At 50.4% G+C, this 20,867-nt stretch overlaps 1 protein-coding gene across 2 annotated transcripts in view; it reads left to right on the plus strand.

Annotated features, from left to right (window-relative positions):
• The window catches only part of AHNAK (AHNAK nucleoprotein), a 29,702-nt gene extending 10,056 nt beyond the window's left edge, over nt 1–19,646 (plus strand). For both annotated transcript variants that reach the window (XM_055415747.2, XM_055415748.2), the window contains 3 exons: nt 225–381; nt 803–990; nt 1,902–19,646. In XM_055415747.2, coding sequence (XP_055271722.2) covers nt 225–381; nt 803–990; nt 1,902–18,800 — 17,244 coding nt within the window. In that variant the 3' untranslated portion in view covers nt 18,801–19,646. The remainder of the gene's footprint in view (nt 1–224; nt 382–802; nt 991–1,901) is intronic.
• The last annotated feature ends 1,221 nt before the right edge of the window (nt 19,647–20,867 follow it).

Consider the following 20,867-nt stretch of genomic DNA (forward strand, 5'->3'; position numbering starts at 1 on the left):
AGCCTGGGGCAGGGAGGGGCGTGGAACGGGGTGAGGGGCTGGTTACCTCCGGTGTGCTTGCATCCATTAACCCATTTCCGATTTCTCCCTTGGGAGCTCGCCCACAGCAGAAGCCGGCACCTTGGAGACAGTGCCCCACTCCTGGGGGTGATCCCTGGCTTCCTCATGCCCCCCGTGGCCTCGTGCCCCCAGTGCCCTGAGCTCTGTTTCGTTACCCCATCCAGATGGAGAAGGAGGAGGAGACGACCCGGGAGCTGCTGCTGCCCAACTGGCAGGGCAGCGGCTCCCACGGGCTGACCATTGCTCAGAGGGATGATGGCGTCTTTGTGCAGGAGGTGATGCAGAACTCCCCTGCGGCCCGCACTGGGGTGGTCAAGGAGGGTGAGTCTTCTCGGGGTGTGGGCCGGTGCTGGGGTTAGCGGGCAGGCTGGTGGCGGGGAGGGCGGGGGGCAGCACAGGCGGGTGGGTGGCTGTGGAGTCCCCGGTCTCAGTGGCATCAGGATGGTTGGTACCCGAGCCCTGCCCTCCCCTGCCCGCTCCTTGTTGCTGGTTCATTCACAGTCCTCGTGGGAGGTGGTCCCGTGGGTTGGAGATGTTGTGTGTCCTCTGTTCCGACTCCACCACCCAGGAGCTTGGCCACTTTGGGCCAATTAGTTTTCCTCCCTGCCTCAGTTTCCTTATCTCTACCATGGGTGTGGTAACCTGTGAGTCAGTCCAAGGGCCCAGCACAGAGTGTTGGGTTGTGGGTTGTTTCCCCGAGACTCTGGGTGGCCTTACCCACGTCTTGCTCCTTCCTGCTCAGGGGACCAGATTGTGGGTGCCACCATCTACTTTGACAACTTGCAGTCGGGTGAGGTGACCCAACTGCTGAACACCATGGGCCACCACACCGTGGGCCTGAAGCTGCATCGCAAGGGGGACCGGTCCCCTGAGCCTGGCCAGACCTGGACCCACGAGGTCTTCAGTTCCCACAGCTCCGAAGTGGTTCTGGTGAGTTCCTGGCTGGCCGGCTACTCCCTGAGCTCCTCTGGCCACTCGGCTCCCTTTCCTGGGCCTCGCTTGTCCTTCCTTGCTTTTCTCTCCCACTCTTAGCCTCTGCTCTCTGTCGAGCCAGCCTGTTTCTCCTTTTCACGTGTGGCCGCTCCTGCTGCTAAAAAGTCTTCGTTGGTCTCCTCAGAGGCCCCTGTGTGTGGGGACTCACTGATCAGTGTGGTCCGAGGTGCTGGGAGGCAGGTCGGCTACTTTGTGAAGATCTTTGAAAATTATTTTCTCGGTGCCCAGCTATGCCTCTCAGACATCATTTTTCTGCTTCCAGAGGCCTGGACTCATCTGTGAGTCAGAGGCTGGGCAGCGAAGTGCCTGAGGGACGTTTCTTTGCTCCTTCTGATGGCTTGTTTATTTAACAAATAATGAGTCCCTCAAAGTGGAAGTGTTAAGCCCAGCACAACCGGGCTCCACGGATGCTGTCCGAAGGGTCCCTGAAAGGACTGCCCTCCGGATTAAACGAACAAGGCCAGGCAGTTGAGAGCTGAGAACTGAACTAAGTCAGCACAGAGCTGGTCGCCGGGGGGCGTCTGAGAAACCTGGTGGGCTGACTCGAATCTAGAATTGGTTGTGAATCCTTCTCCCAGGCCCCAGTGTCCAGGAGTCTACTGTCCTCAGTCTTTCTCATGGCTTTTGCTTGCCAGAGTTTCCCCAAATAATTTGTTTTCTTCCTGTGATGTGGCTGTCAGACCCTCTCTTTAGCTCCTCATGCTGGGTCTCAGAAGGCTCCGTGGCCCTCCCTAATGGTCCCGGCTTCTTTGGGGAGCAGGCGACCATGTTGTCAGCTGGGCTGTGGCCGGGCGTCTGTCACTCACGCAGACTCTGCTGCAACCTGTACGGGGCGTGTGTTTCTGCAGAGCGGGGATGACGAGGAGTACCAGCGCATCTACACCACGAAGATCAAGCCTCGGCTGAGGTCAGAGGATGGAGTGGAAGGGGACGCTGGGGAGACCCAGAGCCGCACCATCACGGTGACCAGGAGGGTCACGGCCTACACTGTGGATGTGACAAGCCGTGAAGGTGCCAAGGACATTGACATCAGCAGCCCAGAGTTCAAGATCAAGATCCCACGGCACGAATTGACCGAAATCTCCACTGTGGATGTGGAGACCCAGCCTGGGAAGACAGTGATCAGACTGCCCTCGGGCTCAGGGGCTAGGTCTCCCACCACAGGCTCCACCGTGGACATCCGAGCAGGGTCCATTTCCGCTGCGGGCCCAGAGTTGCCAGGGGCTGGCCACTCGAAGGTCCAGGTCACCGTGCCTGGGGTAAAGGTGGGAAGCCCGGGTGTCAGTGTCAATGCCAAGGGCTTGGACTTGGGTAGCAAAGGAGGGATCCAAGTCCCAGGGGTGGACGTTTCGTCCTCTCTTGGGGGCGGGGCAGAAGAGGGACAGGGCCCATCTCTTGATGGGAAAATTAAATTTCCCACTATGAAGGTGCCAAAATTTGGGGTCTCAATAGGGCCTGAGGGCCAGGCCCCCGAGGCAGGGTTGAGCGTTTCCCCCCCTGAACTCTCTGTGGGGCACAAAGGTGGCAAACCAGGCTTGACCATTGGTGGAAGCATCCAGACCCCTCAGCTCGAAGTCAGTGCTCCCTCTGCCAATATTGAGGGGCTTGAGGGGAAGTTGAAGGGCCCCCAGATCACTGGGCCATCCCTTGAGGGTGGCCTAGGCCTGAAAGGTGCCAAGCCACAGGGGAGTTTAGGGGTGGACATCTCTGTGCCCCAAATTGAGGGCAGCATCTCTGGCTCCAGGGTGGAAGTTCAAGCTCCTGACATTGACATTCATGGGCCTGGGGGCAAAGTGAATGTGCCCAAGGTGAAGGCCCCCCAGTTCTCTGTATCAGGTTCTAAGGGAGACAGGCCTGGCATTGATGTGACACTGCCCACAGGGGAAGTGATGCTTCCTGGGGTCTCTGGGAATGTCGACCTGCCTGAGGTTGCTTCTGGGAGTCTGGAAGGGAAGTTGAAGGGTCCTAAAATCAAGGCTCCTGAAATGACTATTCAGAAACCTAAAATCTCCATGCAGGATGTGGATCTGAGCCTTGGGTCCTCTAAACTCAAAGGAGACATTAAGGTTTCTGCTCCTAGGGTGCAAGGTGATGTTAAAGGCCCTCAAGTGGCAGTTAAAGGTGCCAAAGTGGACATAGAGTCACCCAGCCTGGAGGGAACCGTGACTGGCCCCAAACTTAGTGGTCTTTCTGGGAAAGCAGGAACCTGCAGGATCTCTATGGCAGACGTAGACTTGAATGTGGCTGCACCAAAAGCGAAAGGGGGTGTTGATGTTATGCTTCCAACAGCAGAGGGGAAAGTCGGTGTCCCTGAAGTTGATGTCAAAGGCCCCAAAGTGGATGTGAGTGCCCCAGATGTGGAAGTTCATGGTCCGGACTGGAATCTGAAAATGCCCAAGTTTAGCACTCCAGGAATCAAAGGGGAAGGGCCAAATGTAGATGTGAGTCTCCCCAAAGGTGATGTCAGTATTTCAGGGCCCAAGGTCAATGTAGGTGCCCCAGATGTCAATATCGGGGGCCTGGCAGGCAACCTTAAAGGCCCTGATGTTCAGCTGCCTGAAGTGAGTGTCAAGACACCAAAGCTCTCCGTGCCAGATGTGGATTTGCATGTGAAAGGCCCCAAAGTAAAAGGAGAGTATGATGTGACAGCACCAAAACTTGAAGGAGAGCTGAAAGGCCCCAAAGTGGACGTCAGTGTCCCAGATGTGGATGTCCAGGGCCCAGACTGGCACCTGAAGATGCCCAAGATGAAAATGCCCAAGTTCACTGTTCCAGGGTTCAAAGCAGAGGGCCCTGAAGTCAATGTAAACCTGCCTAAGCCTGATGTGGACATTTCTGGGCCCAAGGTGGATGTCAGTGCTCCAGATGTGAGTATTGAGGGACCAGAGGGGAAACTGAAAGGACCCAAGTTTAAGATGCCTGAGATGAATATCAAAGCACCAAAGATTTCCATACCAGATGTGGACTTACACTTGAAAGGCCCTAGTGTAAAAGGAGAATACGATGTCACAGTGCCAAAGGTTGAAGGTGAGATGAAAGTTCCTGATGTTGAACTTAAAAGTGCCAAAGTGGACATTGATGCTCCAGATATGGATGTTCATGGCCCAGATGGGCACCTGAAGATGCCCAAGATGAAAATGCCCAAGTTCAGCATGCCTGGCTTCAAAGGAGAGGGCCCGGAAGTGGGTGTGAACCTGCCCAAGACTGACATTGACATTGCTGGACCCAAGGTGGATGTTGAAGGTCCAGATGTGAATATTGAAGGACCTGAAGCAAAGCTAAAGGGTACCAAGTTTAAGATGCCAGAGATGAATATCAAGGCCCCCAAGATCTCCATGCCTGATGTAGATTTGCATATGAAAGGTCCCAAGGTAAAGGGAGAATATGATGTTACAGTGCCAAAGCTGGAAGGGGACCTGAAGGGGCCCAAAGTAGACCTCAGTGCACCAGATGTTGAAGCTCACGGTCCTGACTGGAACCTGAAGATGCCAAAGATGAAGATGCCCAAATTTACCATGCCCAGCCTTAAAGGAGAGGGCCCAGAATTGGATGTGAATCTGCCCAAGGCGGATCTCGACATTTCTGCACCAAAGGTAGATATTAGTGCTCCAGATCTGAGCCTTGAAGGGCCAGAAGGAAAGCTGAAAGGCCCCAAGTTTAAGATGCCTGAGATGCACTTCAGAGCTCCTAAGATGACCCTGCCAGATGTTGACATGGATCTCAAAGGACCCAAAATGAAAGGCAGTCTCGATGTGTCTGCACCAAAAATAGAAGGTGAGATGAAAGCTCCAGAGGTGGACATCAAAGGCCCCAAATTAGATGTTAAAGCACCAGATGTGGAAGTTCAGGGTGCAGACTGGAGTCTGAAGATGCCCAAGATGAAAATGCCTAAATTCAGCATGCCCAGCTTCAAAGGCCAGGGCCCAGATGTGGACGTGAACCTGCCTAAGGCTGACATTGATGTCTCTGGGCCAAAGGTGGATATTGAAGCCCCAGATGTGAGCCTGGAGGGGCCTGAAGGAAAACTCAAGGGCCCTAAGTTTAAGATGCCTGAGATGCACATCAAGACTCCCAAGATCTCCATGCCTGATGTGGACTTAAACTTGAAAGGCCCCAAAGTCAAAGGGGATGTGGATGTGTCTGTGCCCAAGATAGAAGGTGAAATGAAAGTGCCAGATATGGACATCAAAGGCCCCAAAGTGGACGTTGATGTTCCAGATGTGGATGTCCAGGGCCCAGACTGGCACCTGAAGATGCCCAAGATGAAAATGCCTAAATTCAGTATGCCAGGCTTCAAAGGTCAGGGTCCAGATGTGGATGTGAACCTGCCCAAAGCTGACATTGATATCTCTGGGCCAAAGGTGGACATTGAAGCCCCAGATGTGAGCCTTGAGGGACCTGAAGGAAAGCTCAAGGGTCCTAAGTTCAAGATGCCTGAGATGCACTTCAAGGCCCCCAAGATCTCCATGCCTGATGTGGACTTAAATTTGAAAGGCCCTAAAGTCAAAGGGGATGTGGATGTGTCTGTGCCCAAGATAGAAGGTGAAATAAAAGTGCCAGATGTGGACATCAAAGGCCCCAAAGTGGACGTTGATGTCCCTGATGTGGACGTTCAAGGCCCTGACTGGCACCTGAAAATGCCCAAGATGAAAATGCCCAAGTTCAGCATGCCTGGCTTCAAAGGAGAGGGCCCTGAGGTGGATGTGAACTTGCCTAAGGCTGACATTGACATCTCTGGACCCAAGGTGGACATTGAAGCCCCAGATGTGAGCCTTGAGGGGCCAGAAGGTAAGCTCAAGGGTCCTAAGTTCAAGATGCCTGAGATGCACTTCAAGGGCCCCAAGATCTCCATGCCTGATGTGGACTTAAACTTGAAAGGCCCCAAAGTTAAAGGGGATGTGGATGTGTCTGTGCCCAAGATAGAAGGTGAAATGAAAGTGCCAGATGTGGACATCAAAGGCCCCAAAGTGGATGTTGAAGTCCCAGATGTGGATATCCAAAGCCCTGACTGGCACCTGAAGATGCCCAAGATGAAAATGCCCAAGTTCAGCATGCCTGGCTTCAAAGGAGAGGGCCCTGAGGTGGATGTGAACTTGCCTAAGGCTGACATTGACATCTCTGGACCCAAGGTGGACATTGAAGCCCCAGATGTGAGTCTTGAGGGGCCAGAAGGAAAGCTCAAGGGTCCTAAGTTCAAGATGCCTGAGATGCACTTCAAGGGCCCCAAGATCTCCATGCCTGATGTGGACTTAAACTTGAAAGGCCCTAAAGTCAAAGGGGATGTGGATGTGTCTGTGCCCAAGATAGAAGGTGAAATGAAAGTGCCAGATGTGGACATCAAAGGCCCCAAAGTGGACGTTGATGTCCCTGATGTGGACGTTCAAGGCCCTGACTGGCATCTGAAGATGCCCAAGATGAAAATGCCTAAATTTAGCATGCCTGGCTTCAAAGGAGAGGGCCCTGAGGTGGATGTGAACTTGCCCAAGGCTGACATTGACATTTCTGGACCCAAGGTGGACATTGAAGCCCCAGATGTGAGCCTTGAGGGGCCAGAAGGAAAGCTCAAGGGTCCTAAGTTTAAGATGCCTGAGATGCACTTCAAAACTCCAAAGATCTCCATGCCTGACATTGATTTAAACCTCAAGGGCCCCAAGGTGAAAGGGGATGTGGATGTTTCTCTTCCCAAAGTCGAAGGGGATCTGAAAGGGCCAGATGTGGACATCAAAGGCCCCAAAGTGGATGTTGATATCCCAGATGTAGATGTTCAAGGCCCAGACTGGCACCTGAAGATGCCCAAGATAAAAATGCCCAAGTTCAGCATGCCTGGCTTCAAAGGAGAGGGCCCAGAAGTGGATGTGAATCTGCCCAAGGGTGACATAGACGTCTCAGGACCGAAGGTGGATATTGAAGTTCCAGATGTGAACTTTGAAGGTCCTGATGCAAAAGTAAAAGGTCCTAAATTTAAATTGCCAGAAATGAATATAAAGCCTCAGAAGATATCCATGCCAGATGTTAGTTTGCATTTGAAAGGCCCTAAAATGAAAGGAGATTATGATATTACAGTTCCAAAAGTAGAAGGAGAGATTAAAGCCCCTGATGTTGACATCAAAGGTCCAAAAGTGGACATTAATGCACCAGATGCAGGAGTTCATGGTCCAGACTGGCACCTGAAGATGCCCAAGGTGAAAATGCCCAAGTTCAGCATGCCTGGCTTCAAAGGAGAGGGCCCAGAAGTGGATGTGAACTTGCCCAAGGCTGACATTGACATCTCAGGACCCAAGGTGGACATTGATGCCCCAGATGTAAATATTGAAGGTCCAGAGGGGAAACTAAAGGGTCCCAAATTCAAGATGCCAAGCATGCATATACAGACGCAGAAAATCTCCATGCCTGATGTTGGACTTAATCTGAAATCCCCTAAACTTAAAACTGATGTAGATGTTTCTCTTCCTAAAGTGGAAGGAGACTTGAAAGGTCCTGGAATTGATGTGAAAGCCCCAAAAATAGATGTGGATGTTGGTGATATAGATATTGAATGTCCAGAAGGAAAACTTAAGGGGCCCAAGTTTAAGATGCCCGAGATGCACTTCAAGGCTCCCAAGATCTCCATGCCCGATGTGGACTTAAACTTGAAAGGCCCCAAAGTCAAAGGGGATGTGGATGTGTCTGTGCCCAAGATAGAAGGTGAAATGAAAGTGCCAGATGTGGACATCAAAGGCCCCAAAGTGGATGTTGATGTCCCAGATGTGGATGTCCAAGGCCCTGACTGGCACCTGAAGATGCCCAAGGTGAAAATGCCCAAGTTCAGCATGCCTGGCTTCAAGGGAGAGGGCCCTGAGGTGGATGTGAATCTGCCTAAAGCTGATATTGACATCTCTGGACCCAAGGTGGACATTGAAGCCCCAGATGTGAGTCTTGAGGGGCCAGAAGGAAAATTGAAAGGCTCTAAATTTAAGATGCCTAAGTTGAATATCAGAGCTCCCAAGATCTCCATGCCAGATGTGGACTTGAATTTGAAGGGACCGAAACTGAAAGGAGAGATGGATGTTTCTGTGCCAGAACTAGAAGGTGATCTCAAAGGTCCGCAAGTTGACATCAAAGGCCCCAGTGTGGATGTGGAGGTGCCTGATGTTGATCTGGAGTGTCCTGATGCAAAGTTGAAAGGCCCTAAGTTTAAGATGCCTGAGATGCACTTCAAGGCCCCCAAGATCTCCATGCCTGATGTGGACTTACACTTGAAAGCCCCCAAAGTCAAAGGGGAGGTGGATGTGTCTGTGCCAAAATTGGAGGGAGATTTGAAAGGCCCCAGTGTGGATGTGGAGGTGCCTGATGTTGATCTGGAGTGTCCCGATGCAAAGTTGAAAGGCCCTAAGTTTAAGATGCCTGAGATGCATTTCAAAGCTCCCAAGATCTCCATGCCTGATGTGGACTTAAACTTGAAAGGCCCCAAAGTCAAAGGGGATGTGGATGTGTCTGTGCCCAAGATAGAAGGTGAAATGAAAGTGCCAGATATGGACATCAAAGGCCCCAAAGTGGACGTTGATGTTCCAGATGTGGATGTCCAGGGCCCAGACTGGCACCTGAAGATGCCCAAGATGAAAATGCCTAAATTCAATATGCCAGGCTTCAAAGGTCAGGGTCCAGATGTGGATGTGAACCTGCCCAAAGCTGACATTGATATCTCTGGGCCAAAGGTGGACATTGAAGCCCCAGATGTGAGCCTTGAGGGACCTGAAGGAAAGCTCAAGGGTCCTAAGTTCAAGATGCCCGAGATGCACTTCAAGGCCCCCAAGATCTCCATGCCTGATGTGGACTTAAATTTGAAAGGCCCTAAAGTCAAAGGGGATGTGGATGTGTCTGTGCCCAAGATAGAAGGTGAAATAAAAGTGCCAGATGTGGACATCAAAGGCCCCAAAGTGGACGTTGATGTCCCTGATGTGGACGTTCAAGGCCCTGACTGGCACCTGAAAATGCCCAAGATGAAAATGCCCAAGTTCAGCATGCCTGGCTTCAAAGGAGAGGGCCCTGAGGTGGATGTGAACTTGCCTAAGGCTGACATTGACATCTCTGGACCCAAGGTGGACATTGAATGCCCAGATGTTAACCTTGAAGGACCAGAAGGAAAGTTGAAAGGTCCTAAGTTCAAAATGCCAGAGATGAACATCAAAGCCCCCAAGATCTCCATGCCTGACTTTGATTTACACCTGAAAGGTCCTAAGGTGAAAGGAGATGTGGATGTTTCTCTGCCTAAGGTGGAAGGTGACCTAAAGGCCCCTGAAGTTGACATCAAAGGCCCCAAAGTGGACGTTGCTGTCCCAGATGTGGACGTTCGTGGCCCAGACTGGCACCTGAAGATGCCCAAGATGAAAATGCCCAAGTTCAGCATGCCTGGCTTCAAAGGAGAGGGCCCAGAAGTGGATGTGAACCTGCCTAAAGCTGACATTGATATCTCGGGACCCAAGGTGGATATTGAAGGCCCTGATGTGAGCCTTGAAGGTCCTGAAGGGAAGCTCAAAGGTCCTAAGTTCAAAATGCCAGAGATGAACATCAAAGCCCCCAAGATCTCCATGCCTGACTTTGATTTACACCTGAAAGGTCCCAAGGTGAAAGGAGATGTGGATGTTTCTCTGCCTAAGGTAGAAGGTGACCTAAAGGCTCCTGATGTTGACATCAAAGGCCCCAAAGTGGACATTGATGTCCCAGATGTGGACGTTCACGGCCCAGACTGGCACCTGAAGATGCCCGAGATGAAAATGCCCAAGTTCAGCATGCCTGGCTTCAAAGGAGAGGGCCCAGATGTGGATGTGAACTTGCCCAAGGCCGACATTGATGTCTCAGGACCCAAAGTGGACATTGAAGGCCCTGATGTTCATCTTGAAGGACCAGAAGGAAAGTGGAAAAGCCCAAAGTTTAAAATGCCTGAAATGCATTTTAAAACTCCAAAGATATCCATGCCAGATATTGATCTTAATCTGACAGGTCCAAAGATAAAAGGTGATATGGATGTCACGTGCCCCAAGGTAGAGGGAGATTTTAAAGGACCTGAAATTGACCTCAAAGGCCCCAAAGTGGACATTGATGTTCCTGATGTGGATGTTCAAGGCCCAGACTGGCACCTGAAGATGCCCAAGATAAAAATGCCCAAGATCAGCATGCCTGGCTTCAAAGGAGAGGGCCCGGAAGTGGATGTGAACCTGCCCAAGGCTGACATTGATGTGTCAGCACCCAAGGTGGACATTGAAGGCCCTGATGTTAACCTTGAAGGACCAGAAGGAAAGTTGAAAGGTCCTAAGTTCAAAATGCCAGAGATGAACATCAAAGCCCCCAAGATCTCCATGCCTGACTTTGATTTACACCTGAAAGGTCCCAAGGTGAAAGGAGATGTGGATATTTCTCTGCCTAAGGTGGAAGGTGACCTAAAGGCCCCTGAAGTTGACATCAAAGGCCCCAAAGTGGACATTGATGCTCCAGATGTGGACGTTCACGGCCCAGACTGGCACCTGAAGATGCCCAAGATGAAAATGCCCAAGTTCAGCATGCCTGGCTTCAAAGGAGAGGGCCCAGAAGTGGATGTGAACCTGCCTAAAGCTGACATTGACATCTCAGGACCCAAGGTGGATATTGAAGGCCCTGATGTGAGCCTTGAAGGTCCTGAAGGGAAGCTCAAGGGTCCTAAGTTCAAGATGCCAGAGATGAACATCAAAGCCCCCAAGATCTCCATGCCTGACATTGATCTTAACCTGAAGGGCCCCAAAGTGAAGGGAGATGTGGATGTGTCTTTACCAAAGGTGGAAGGTGAGATGAAAGTTCCTGAAGTGGATATTAAAGGCCCCAAGGTGGACATTGATGTCCCAGATGTGGATGTTCATGGCCCCGACTGGCACCTGAAGATGCCCAAGATAAAAATGCCCAAGATAAGCATGCCTGGCTTTAAAGGAGAGGGCCCAGAAGTGGATGTGAACCTGCCCAAGGCTGACATAGACGTCTCTGGGCCCAAGGTGGACATTGATGTTCCAGATGTGAACATTGAAGGTCCAGATGCAAAACTGAAGGGTCCCAAGTTCAAGATGCCAGAAATGAATATCAAAGCTCCTAAGATCTCCATGCCAGATCTGGACCTTAATCTTAAAGGCCCTAAAGTGAAAGGAGAGGTGGATGTTTCACTTCCAAATGTAGAAGGTGATTTGAAAGGGCCTTCTCTTGACATCAAAGGGCCGAAGATAGATGTAGATGCACCTGATATTGACATTCATGGCCCAGAAGGCAAATTAAAAGGTCCAAAGCTGAAGATGCCTGACATGCATGTAAACATGCCCAAGATCTCCATGCCAGAAATTGACTTGAATTTGAAGGGCTCAAAACTTAAGGGAGATGTTGATATTTCTGGGCCCAAATTGGAAGGTGACATTAAAGCTCCCAAGTTGGAGGTAAAGGGCCCAGAAGTGGACATTTCTGGTCCTAAGCTGAATATTGAAGGCAAGTCAAAGAAATCACGTTTTAAGCTTCCCAAATTTAATTTTTCAGGCTCCAAAGTTCAGACACCTGAGGTAGATGTCAAGGTCAAAAAGCCAGATCTTGATGTAACAGGTCCAAAAGTTGACATTAATGCTTCTGATATTGAGGTCCAAGGAAAAGTGAAAGGACCCAAGTTCAAAATGCCTTTCCTAAGTATTTCATCTCCTAAAGTGTCAATGCCTGATGTGGAGTTAAATCTGAAAGGTCCTAAAGTCAAAGGAGACTTAGATGTTGCAGGTCCTAATTTAGAAGGTGAACTTAAAGGACCCAAAGTGGATATTAAGGCACCAGAAATTCATCTGGATGCACCTGATGTGGATGTTCATGGTCCAGACTGGAATTTGAAAATGCCCAAGATGAAAATGCCCAAGTTCAGTGTGCCTGGGTTAAAAGCAGAAGGACCAGATATGGCTGTGGATCTGCCGAAAGGAGATATCAACATAGAGGGTCCCAGAATGGACATTGAGGGCCCAGACGTCAATGTGGAAGGTCTAGACGGAGGCTTAAAAGGCCCCAAATTCAAGATGCCTGACATAAATATCAAAGCTCCCAAGATCTCCATGCCTGATGTTGATTTAAACTTGAAGGGCCCCACGGTGAAAGGTGATGTGGATGTTTCTCTGCCCAAAGTTGAAGGTGACCTCAAGGGCCCTGAATTTGACATCAAAGGCCCGAAAGTGGACATTGATGTCCCAGATGTGGACGTTCACGGCCCAGACTGGCACCTGAAGATGCCCAAGGTGAAAATGCCCAAATTCAGCATGCCTGGCTTCAAAGGAGAGGGCCCAGAAGTGGATGTGAACCTGCCTAAAGCTGACATTGACATCTCAGGACCCAAGGTGGATATTGAAGGCCCTGATGTGAGCCTTGAAGGTCCTGAAGGGAAGCTCAAGGGTCCTAAGTTCAAGATGCCAGAGATGAACATCAAAGCTCCCAAGATCTCCATGCCTGACCTTGACTTTAATATGAAGGGCCCCAAACTGAAGGGTGATGTGGATGTATCTTTGCCAAAAGTAGAAGGTGACCTCAAGGGTCCTGAGGTGGACATCAAGGGCCCAAAAGTAGATATTGAAACTCCTGATATTAACATTGAAGGTTCAGAGGGGAAATTGAAGGGGCCCAAATTCAAGATGCCAGAGATGCACCTAAAGGCTCCCAAGATCTCCATGCCTGATATTGACTTAAACCTGAAAGGACCCAAAGTAAAGGGGGATGTGGATATTTCTCTGCCGAAGGTGGAAGGTGACCTCAAGGGCCCTGAAGTTGACATCAAAGGCCCCAAAGTGGACATTGATGTTCCTGATGTGGATGTTCAAGGCCCAGACTGGCACCTGAAGATGCCTAAGATAAAAATGCCCAAGATCAGCATGCCTGGCTTCAAAGGAGAGGGCCCGGAAGTGGATGTGAACCTGCCCAAGGCTGACATTGATGTGTCAGCACCCAAGGTGGACATTGAAGGCCCTGATGTTAACCTTGAAGGACCAGAAGGAAAGTTGAAAGGTCCTAAGTTCAAAATGCCAGAGATGAACATCAAAGCCCCCAAGATCTCCATGCCTGACATTGATTTACACCTGAAAGGTCCCAAGGTGAAAGGAGATGTGGACATTTCTCTGCCTAAGGTGGAAGGTGACCTAAAGGCCCCTGAAGTTGACATCAAAGGCCCCAAAGTAGACATTGATGCTCCAGATGTGGATGTTCACGGCCCAGACTGGCACCTGAAGATGCCCAAGATGAAAATGCCCAAGTTCAGCATGCCTGGCTTCAAAGGAGAGGGCCCAGAAGTGGATGTGAACCTGCCTAAAGCTGACATTGACATCTCAGGTCCCAAGGTGGACATAGACACTCCCGACATTGACATTCATGGTCCAGAAGGAAAACTGAAGGGTCCCAAGTTTAAAATGCCTGACTTGCACCTCAAGGCACCCAAGATCTCCATGCCTGAAGTTGACCTGAATCTGAAGGGCCCCAAGGTAAAGGGTGATGTGGACATTTCTCTGCCCAAAGTTGAAGGTGACCTCAAGGGCCCTGAAGTTGATATCAAAGGCCCGAAAGTGGACATTGATGTCCCAGATGTGGACGTTCATGGCCCAGACTGGCACCTGAAGATGCCCAAGGTGAAAATGCCCAAGTTCAGCATGCCTGGCTTCAAAGGAGAGGGCCCAGAAGTGGATGTGAACCTGTCCAAGGCCGACATAGATGTCTCCGGACCCAAGGTGGATGTTGATGTTCCAGATGTGAACATTGAAGGTCCAGATGCAAAACTGAAGGGTCCCAAGTTCAAGATGCCAGAGATGAACATCAAAGCTCCCAAGATCTCCATGCCTGACCTTGACTTAAATCTGAAAGGACCCAAAGTAAAGGGGGATGTGGACATTTCTCTGCCTAAGGTGGAAGGTGACCTCAAGGGCCCTGAAGTTGACATCAAGGGCCCCAAAGTGGACATTGATGTCCCAGATGTGGATGTTCATGGCCCAGACTGGCACCTGAAGATGCCCAAGGTGAAAATGCCCAAGTTCAGCATGCCTGGCTTCAAAGGAGAGGGCCCAGAAGTGGATGTGAACCTGCCCAAGGCTGACATAGACGTCTCCGGACCCAAGGTGGACGTTGATGTTCCAGATGTGAACATTGAAGGTCCAGATGCAAAACTGAAGGGTCCCAAGTTCAAGATGCCAGAGATGAACATCAAAGCTCCCAAGATCTCCATGCCTGACCTTGATTTCAACCTGAAGGGCCCCAAAATGAAGGGTGATGTTGATATCTCTCTACCCAAAGTTGAGGGTGATCTCAAGGCCCCTGAGGTGGACATCAAGGGCCCCAAACTGGATATTGATGCTCCTGATATTAGTATTGAAGGCCCAGAAGGACAACTGAAGGGGCCTAAATTTAAGATGCCAGAGATGAACATTAAAGCCCCGAAGATCTCCATGCCTGACTTTGACTTAAATCTGAAAGGGCCAAAGGTAAAGGGTGATGTGGACCTTTCACTGCCTAAAGTAGAAGGTGATCTGAAAGGGCCAGAGGTGGACATTGAAGGTCCTGAAGGGAAGCTCAAAGGACCCAAATTTAAGATGCCTGATGTCCACTTCAAAACCCCACAAATCTCCATGAGTGACATTGATTTGAACTTGAAAGGACCTAAGATGAAAGGAGATTTGGATACTTCCATCCCTAAATTGGAAGGAGATCTGAAAGGCCCAACAGTAGATGTTAAAGGCCCTACACTAGACATAGACACTCCCGACATTGACATTCATGGTCCAGAAGGGAAACTGAAGGGTCCCAAGTTTAAAATGCCTGACTTGCACCTCAAGGCACCCAAGATCTCCATGCCTGAAGTTGACCTGAATCTGAAGGGCCCCAAGGTAAAGGGTGATGTGGACATTTCTCTGCCCAAAGTTGAAGGTGACCTCAAGGGCCGTGAAGTTGATATCAAAGGCCCGAAAGTGGACATTGATGTCCCAGATGTGGACGTTCATGGCCCAGACTGGCACCTGAAGATGCCCAAGGTGAAAATGCCCAAGTTCAGCATGCCTGGCTTCAAAGGAGAGGGCCCAGAAGTGGATGTGAACCTGCCCAAGGCCGACATAGACGTCTCCGGACCCAAGGTGGACGTTGATGTTCCAGATGTGAACATTGAAGGTCCAGATGCAAAACTGAAGGGTCCCAAGTTCAAGATGCCAGAGATGAACATCAAAGCTCCCAAGATCTCCATGCCTGACCTTGACTTAAATCTGAAAGGACCCAAAGTAAAGGGGGATGTGGACATTTCTCTGCCTAAGGTGGAAGGTGACCTCAAGGGCCCTGAAGTTGACATCAAGGGCCCCAAAGTGGACATTGATGTCCCAGATGTGGATGTTCACGGCCCAGACTGGCACCTGAAGATGCCCAAGGTGAAAATGCCCAAGTTCAGCATGCCTGGCTTCAAAGGAGAGGGCCCAGAAGTGGATGTGAACCTGCCCAAGGCTGACATAGACGTCTCAGGACCCAAGGTGGACATTGATGTTCCAGATGTGAACATTGAAGGTCCAGATGCAAAACTGAAGGGTCCCAAGTTCAAGATGCCAGAGATAAATATCAAAGCTCCCAAGATCTCCATGCCTGATGTTGACCTGGATTTGAAAGGATCCTTAGGCAAGGGTGATTTTGATGTATCTGTTCCTAAGATTGAAGGGACTTTCAAAGGCCCAGAAGTAGACCTTAAAGGTCCAGGTCTGGATGTTGAAGGCCCTGATGCCAAACTCAGTGGCCCACGTTTGAAGATGCCATCACTGGATATTTCTGCTCCTAAAGTAACTGCTCCTGACATTGATTTGCATCTGAAGACACCCAAAATTGGAATTTCTGGTCCCAAATTAGAAGGTGGTGAACTGGACCTCAAGGGACCCAAAGTTGACTTAGAAGCTCCAAGTTTAGATGTACATGTGGAGAGCCCAGATGTTAACATTGAAGGGCCAGATGTAAAAATTCCCAAATTTAAGAAACCCAAGTTCGGGTTTGGGGCAAAAAGCCCCAAAGCTGACTTCAAGGCACCTACACTTGATGTGACAGTTCCTGAGGCAGAGCTGAACGTTGAGGCTCCTGAAATTAGTGTTGGTGGCAAGGGCAAGAAAAGTAAGTTTAAAATGCCGAAAATTCACATGAGTGGGCCTAAAATGAAGGCCAAGAAGCAAGGATTTGATTTGAATGCTCCTGGGGGTGAAATTGATGCCAGTCTCAAGTCTCCTGACATAGATGTCAATGTTGCAGGGCCAGACGCTTCACTTAAAGTTGATATGAAATCTCCCAAGACCAAGAAACCTATGTTTGGGAAAATGTACTTCCCAGATGTAGAATTTGACATTAAATCTTCTAAATTTAAAGCTGAGGCATCTCTCCCTAGCCCCAAAATGGGGGGTGAAATCCAGGCGCCTGATCTGGATATTTCTTCACCAGGGATTAATGTGGAAGGTCCTGACATCAAGCTGAAGGGTCCTAAGATCAAGGCGCCAGGTGTCGATGTCTCAGGGCCAAAGATAGAGGGTGACTTGAAAGGCCCCAGGGTGCAGGCAAATCTGGAGGCACCTGACATCAACATTGAAGGCCCAGATGCTAAAGTCAAAGCACCATCATTCAGCATTTCTGCCCCTCAAGTATCCATCCCTGATGTGAATGTTAGCTTGAAAGGACCAAAGATAAAGGGTGATGTCCCCAGTGTGGAACTGGAAGGACCAGATGTAGATCTGCAAGGTCCGGAATCGAAAATTAAGTTCCCTAAGTTTTCAATGCCCAAGATCGGCATCCCTGGTGTGAAAGTGGACGGTGGGGGAGCTGAGGTCCAGCTACCCTCTCTTGAAGGAGGCTTGAGCGCACCAGATGTCAAGCTTGAAGGGCCTGATGTGTCTCTCAAGGGGCCAAAAGTAGACTTGCCATCAGTGAATCTCTCTACGCCAAAAATCTCTGGACCTGACCTTGACCTGAACTTGAAAGGACCAAGTTTGAAGGGAGATCTGGATGTATCTGTTCCCAGCATGAAGGTGCATGCCCCCGGGCTTGACCTCAGAGGTGCTGGTGGAAAGGTGAAGGTGGAAGGTGATGGTGTGAAGGTGCCTGGAATCGATGCCACAGCAGCGCTTGACATTGGTGTGCCGGATGTGACCCTGAAAGGACCAAGCCTGCAGGGCGACCTGGCCATCTCTGGTGACATCAAGTGTCCCTCGGTATCAGTAGGTGCTCCTAATCTAAGCTTGGAAGCACCCGAGGGTGGTATTAAACTTCCCAAGATGAAGCTGCCCCAGTTTGGCATCTCCGCTCCAGGGTCTGACGTGGACATCAATGTCAAGGGGCCACAGATGACTGGAGAACTCAAGGGGCCTGGTATGGACATGAACCTCGGAAACCTGAACCTGAAAGGGCCTCAGATCTCTGGCCCTCAAATCTCAATGCCAGATGTGGACTTGAACTTGGAAGGACCAAAAGTGAAAGGCAGCCTCGGGGCCAGTGGTGAGATGAAAGGCCCCACGGTTGGTCTTCCGGGCATTAGTGTTCAAGGCCTGGAAGGAAACCTCCAGATGCCTGGAATGAGGTCATCTGGATGTGATGTGGCGCTGCCAGGTGTGAATGTGAAACTCCCAACTGGGCAGATTTCTGGTCCTGAAATCAAAGGGGACCTGAAAGGTTCAGGGATAGGTTTCCGTGGAACTGCTCCCGACATTGGCGTGAAAGGGCCTTCATTGAACGTGGCATCTCCTGTGTCAGATTTCGGTGTCAGCTTGAAGGGCCCGAAAATCAAAGGAGGCGTGGATGTTTCAGGAGGTGTCAGTGCCCCAGATATCAGCCTGGGCGAAGGGCACGTGAGTGTCAAAGGTTCCGGCGGGGAGTGGAAAGGACCCTCTGCTCTCAACCTGGATGCACCTACGTTTGCTGGAGGACTTCATTTCTCAGGACCAAAGGTAGAAGGAGGTGTCAAAGGAGGCCAGGTTGGACTTCAGGGTCCTGGACTGAGCGTGTCTGGGCCTCAAGGTCACTTGGAAAGTGGATCTGGAAAAGTAACATTCCCCAAGATGAAGATCCCCAAGTTCACATTCTCTGGCCGGGAGCTGGTGGGCAGAGAAGTGGGAGTGGATATTAACTTCCCTAAAGCGGAGGCCAGTGTCCAGTCTGGCGCTGGAGAGGGCGAGTGGGAAGAATCCGATGTAAAACTTAAAAAGTCCAAAATCAAGATGCCCAAGTTCACCTTCTCCAAACCTAAAGGGAAAGCTGGCGTCGCCGGCTCACCAGAAGCATCCGTTTCGGGGTCCAAAGGGGACCTGAAGAGCTCCAAGGCCAGCCTGGGTTCCCTGGAAGGCGAGGCCGAGGTTGACACGTCTTCACCCAAAGGCAAATTCTCCTTATTCAAAAGCAAGAAGCCAAGCCACCGCTCAAATTCCTTCAGTGACGAAAGGGAGCACTCTGCCCCTACCACCCCCACGGGGACTTTGGAGTTCGAGGGTGGGGAGGTGGCGCTGGAAGGCGGGAAAGTCAAAGGGAAACACGGCAAGCTGAAATTTGGTACCTTTGGTGGATTGGGGTCAAAGAGCAAAGGTCATTATGAGGTGACCGGGAGCGATGATGAGGCAGGCAAGTTACAGGGGAGTGGAGTGTCCTCGTCCTCTAAGAAGTCCCGACTGTCATCTTCTTCTAGCAACGACAGTGGGACTAAGGTTGGCATCCAGCTTCCCGAGGTGGAGCTGACAGTTTCCACAAAGAAAGAGTAGCCGGCCTCTGTGTGTGTATATATCTGTATAGAACTCCATCAGCCTTGGGTGTGTTTGTATATAAACTCCAAAGAGAAACACGCCAACAGCCTCAGCAACAGTGCAAAGATCTGGCCTCTGCCAGGGGCAAGTGCTGAAAAGCCAGCTGCCTTTAGGCTCCTCCTCGAGCTTTGCAGATAGGTTCCAAGTTCTTCGTCCAGCCCACGTGCAAAATCAGCAGTATTTGCCTTCAGATTTCAGGTTTTTTTTGTTTTCTTTTTTTGCATTGAATGCTGAGAGCTCCTGTTTACTAAGCCAGCTTTTGTGTTTATTATCTTCATTTTTACTGAACGTTGTTAGTGTTGGAGTCATGGAAACCCACTTTTTTCACTGTCATGACTTTTGGGGGCTTTTGTTAGTAAGGGTGGGGTGGGGTAGAAGGCAGTAGAGGGGGGCCAGACCTTTATTTCTCCTACAGTTGGATCTACTCAAACAGCAAACACCCAAAAATGGCTGAGAGGAGCCGGCCGGCGGGGTGTGTGGGTGTTTCTAGAACTGTGTATCATTGCTTTTTGTTTCCCCAGGGGTGGCGGCCGGTCCCAGCCTGTTCGGTGCTCACGGGGGAGAGGGAATTAGAATCTCTTGGTAAATTGGGCCACCCACTCACTCCACACGAGGGCCTTCCATTCTGTGTGTTGTAAGAGAAATGTTTTCTTCGTGATCGCCACGTTCCTGATACTAGTTCTGATTTCCTTTAACAAATGTTATTGTGATTAAGAAAATTTCCAGCACTTTAATGGCAAATTAATTGAGAATGTAAGAAAATTGATGCTGTCAAGGGCAAATAAAGCTGTTTATTAACCCGGATATCCTGTGCCTTTGCATTCTGTGTTGGGAGGATGAGGCCTGGGGAGGCTGCAGGCCCGGTCCTGACAGGTCAGACTGGCCACTGAGTGGCGTTGCTGGTTGCATTAGTGGGTAGTGGGAGGGATTCTTTGCTTCTCGAGTCTCACAATGAGGCTGGTTGCACCACCGCTGAGAAATCGAGAGAGGCTGGGCATGTTGGCAGCCCAAACCTCAGGACCTGCCCGCCAATTTGGCATCCTCAGATAGGAATATACCATACAGAAATGATTCAGACATGAATGGATAAAAAGGCCTGTTAGAGTGACAGAAAAGGATCTGGCCATGGGTCACAGGCCTGCCCGCTATTCTTGACCTGGCTGCAGGTTTGCTGACTGGCCTCATTACCTGCCATCCTGGGCCTCGGTGTCCTCTCATTTGAAATAAGGGTGCTGATCTCATGTCACATATCTTCATGATTCCTTCTAGGCCACGTGAGGGCTAAACTTTATGAAAAATATATTCTGACAAAAGTCCCCCCGCTCCTTTTCTTTTTGGTTACCCCATGCAGCACTGTGGGATCTTAGTCCCCTGACCAGGGATCAGATCCGTGCCCCTTACATTGGGAGCACAGAGTCTTAACCACTGGACCACCAGGGAAGTCCAAAAGGCCCCTTTTGATTTCTAGTTCTGTGGACAATACATGGTGGAGGAGCCTCCTAGAAACTGGTTTCTGACATCTGTCATTGCTGGGCAGAGGGCAGTGCCTTCTTAGATCGAAATGATTGAACCAAGCTCAGCCCCCTGGCCATGTCTCAGAGTTGCCATCTTTCTGCCAGCGGAGGCAGCTCTGTTCCTCTCTGGCCACCCCCGGAGTGGAGATGCCGGCTCCCACCCCTCCCACCCTCTCCAGAGCCAGTTTGTCTGTGGGTCTCTGTGCAGAGCAGTGGGGTCTCCTGCCCAGAGTGAACTCCACCTGCCCTTACTTGGATTGCAAGTGGGCCTCGGCCAGCTTCACCCATTGACACCTCAGCCAGCAGAGTCTGTGTCCTTGGGGGTGGTTTTCGGAGCTCAAGGGTGAGTCTAGGTTTTGGGAAGGATAGGTAATAAGGGAGGCACTTGATTGCCTGTGGTTTTTAAATTTTTTATTTTTTTAAGTATTGCTGATTAACAATGTCGTGTTACTGTCAAGTGTACAGCAAAGTGAATCGGTTATACACATATATTCTTCTTCAGATTCGTTTC

Source organism: Moschus berezovskii, chromosome 25 (assembly GCF_049115385.1).
Source record: "Moschus berezovskii isolate FMDL1 chromosome 25, NW_MosBer_1.0, whole genome shotgun sequence".
In the NCBI taxonomy this organism is placed as follows: domain Eukaryota; kingdom Metazoa; phylum Chordata; class Mammalia; order Artiodactyla; family Moschidae; genus Moschus; species Moschus berezovskii.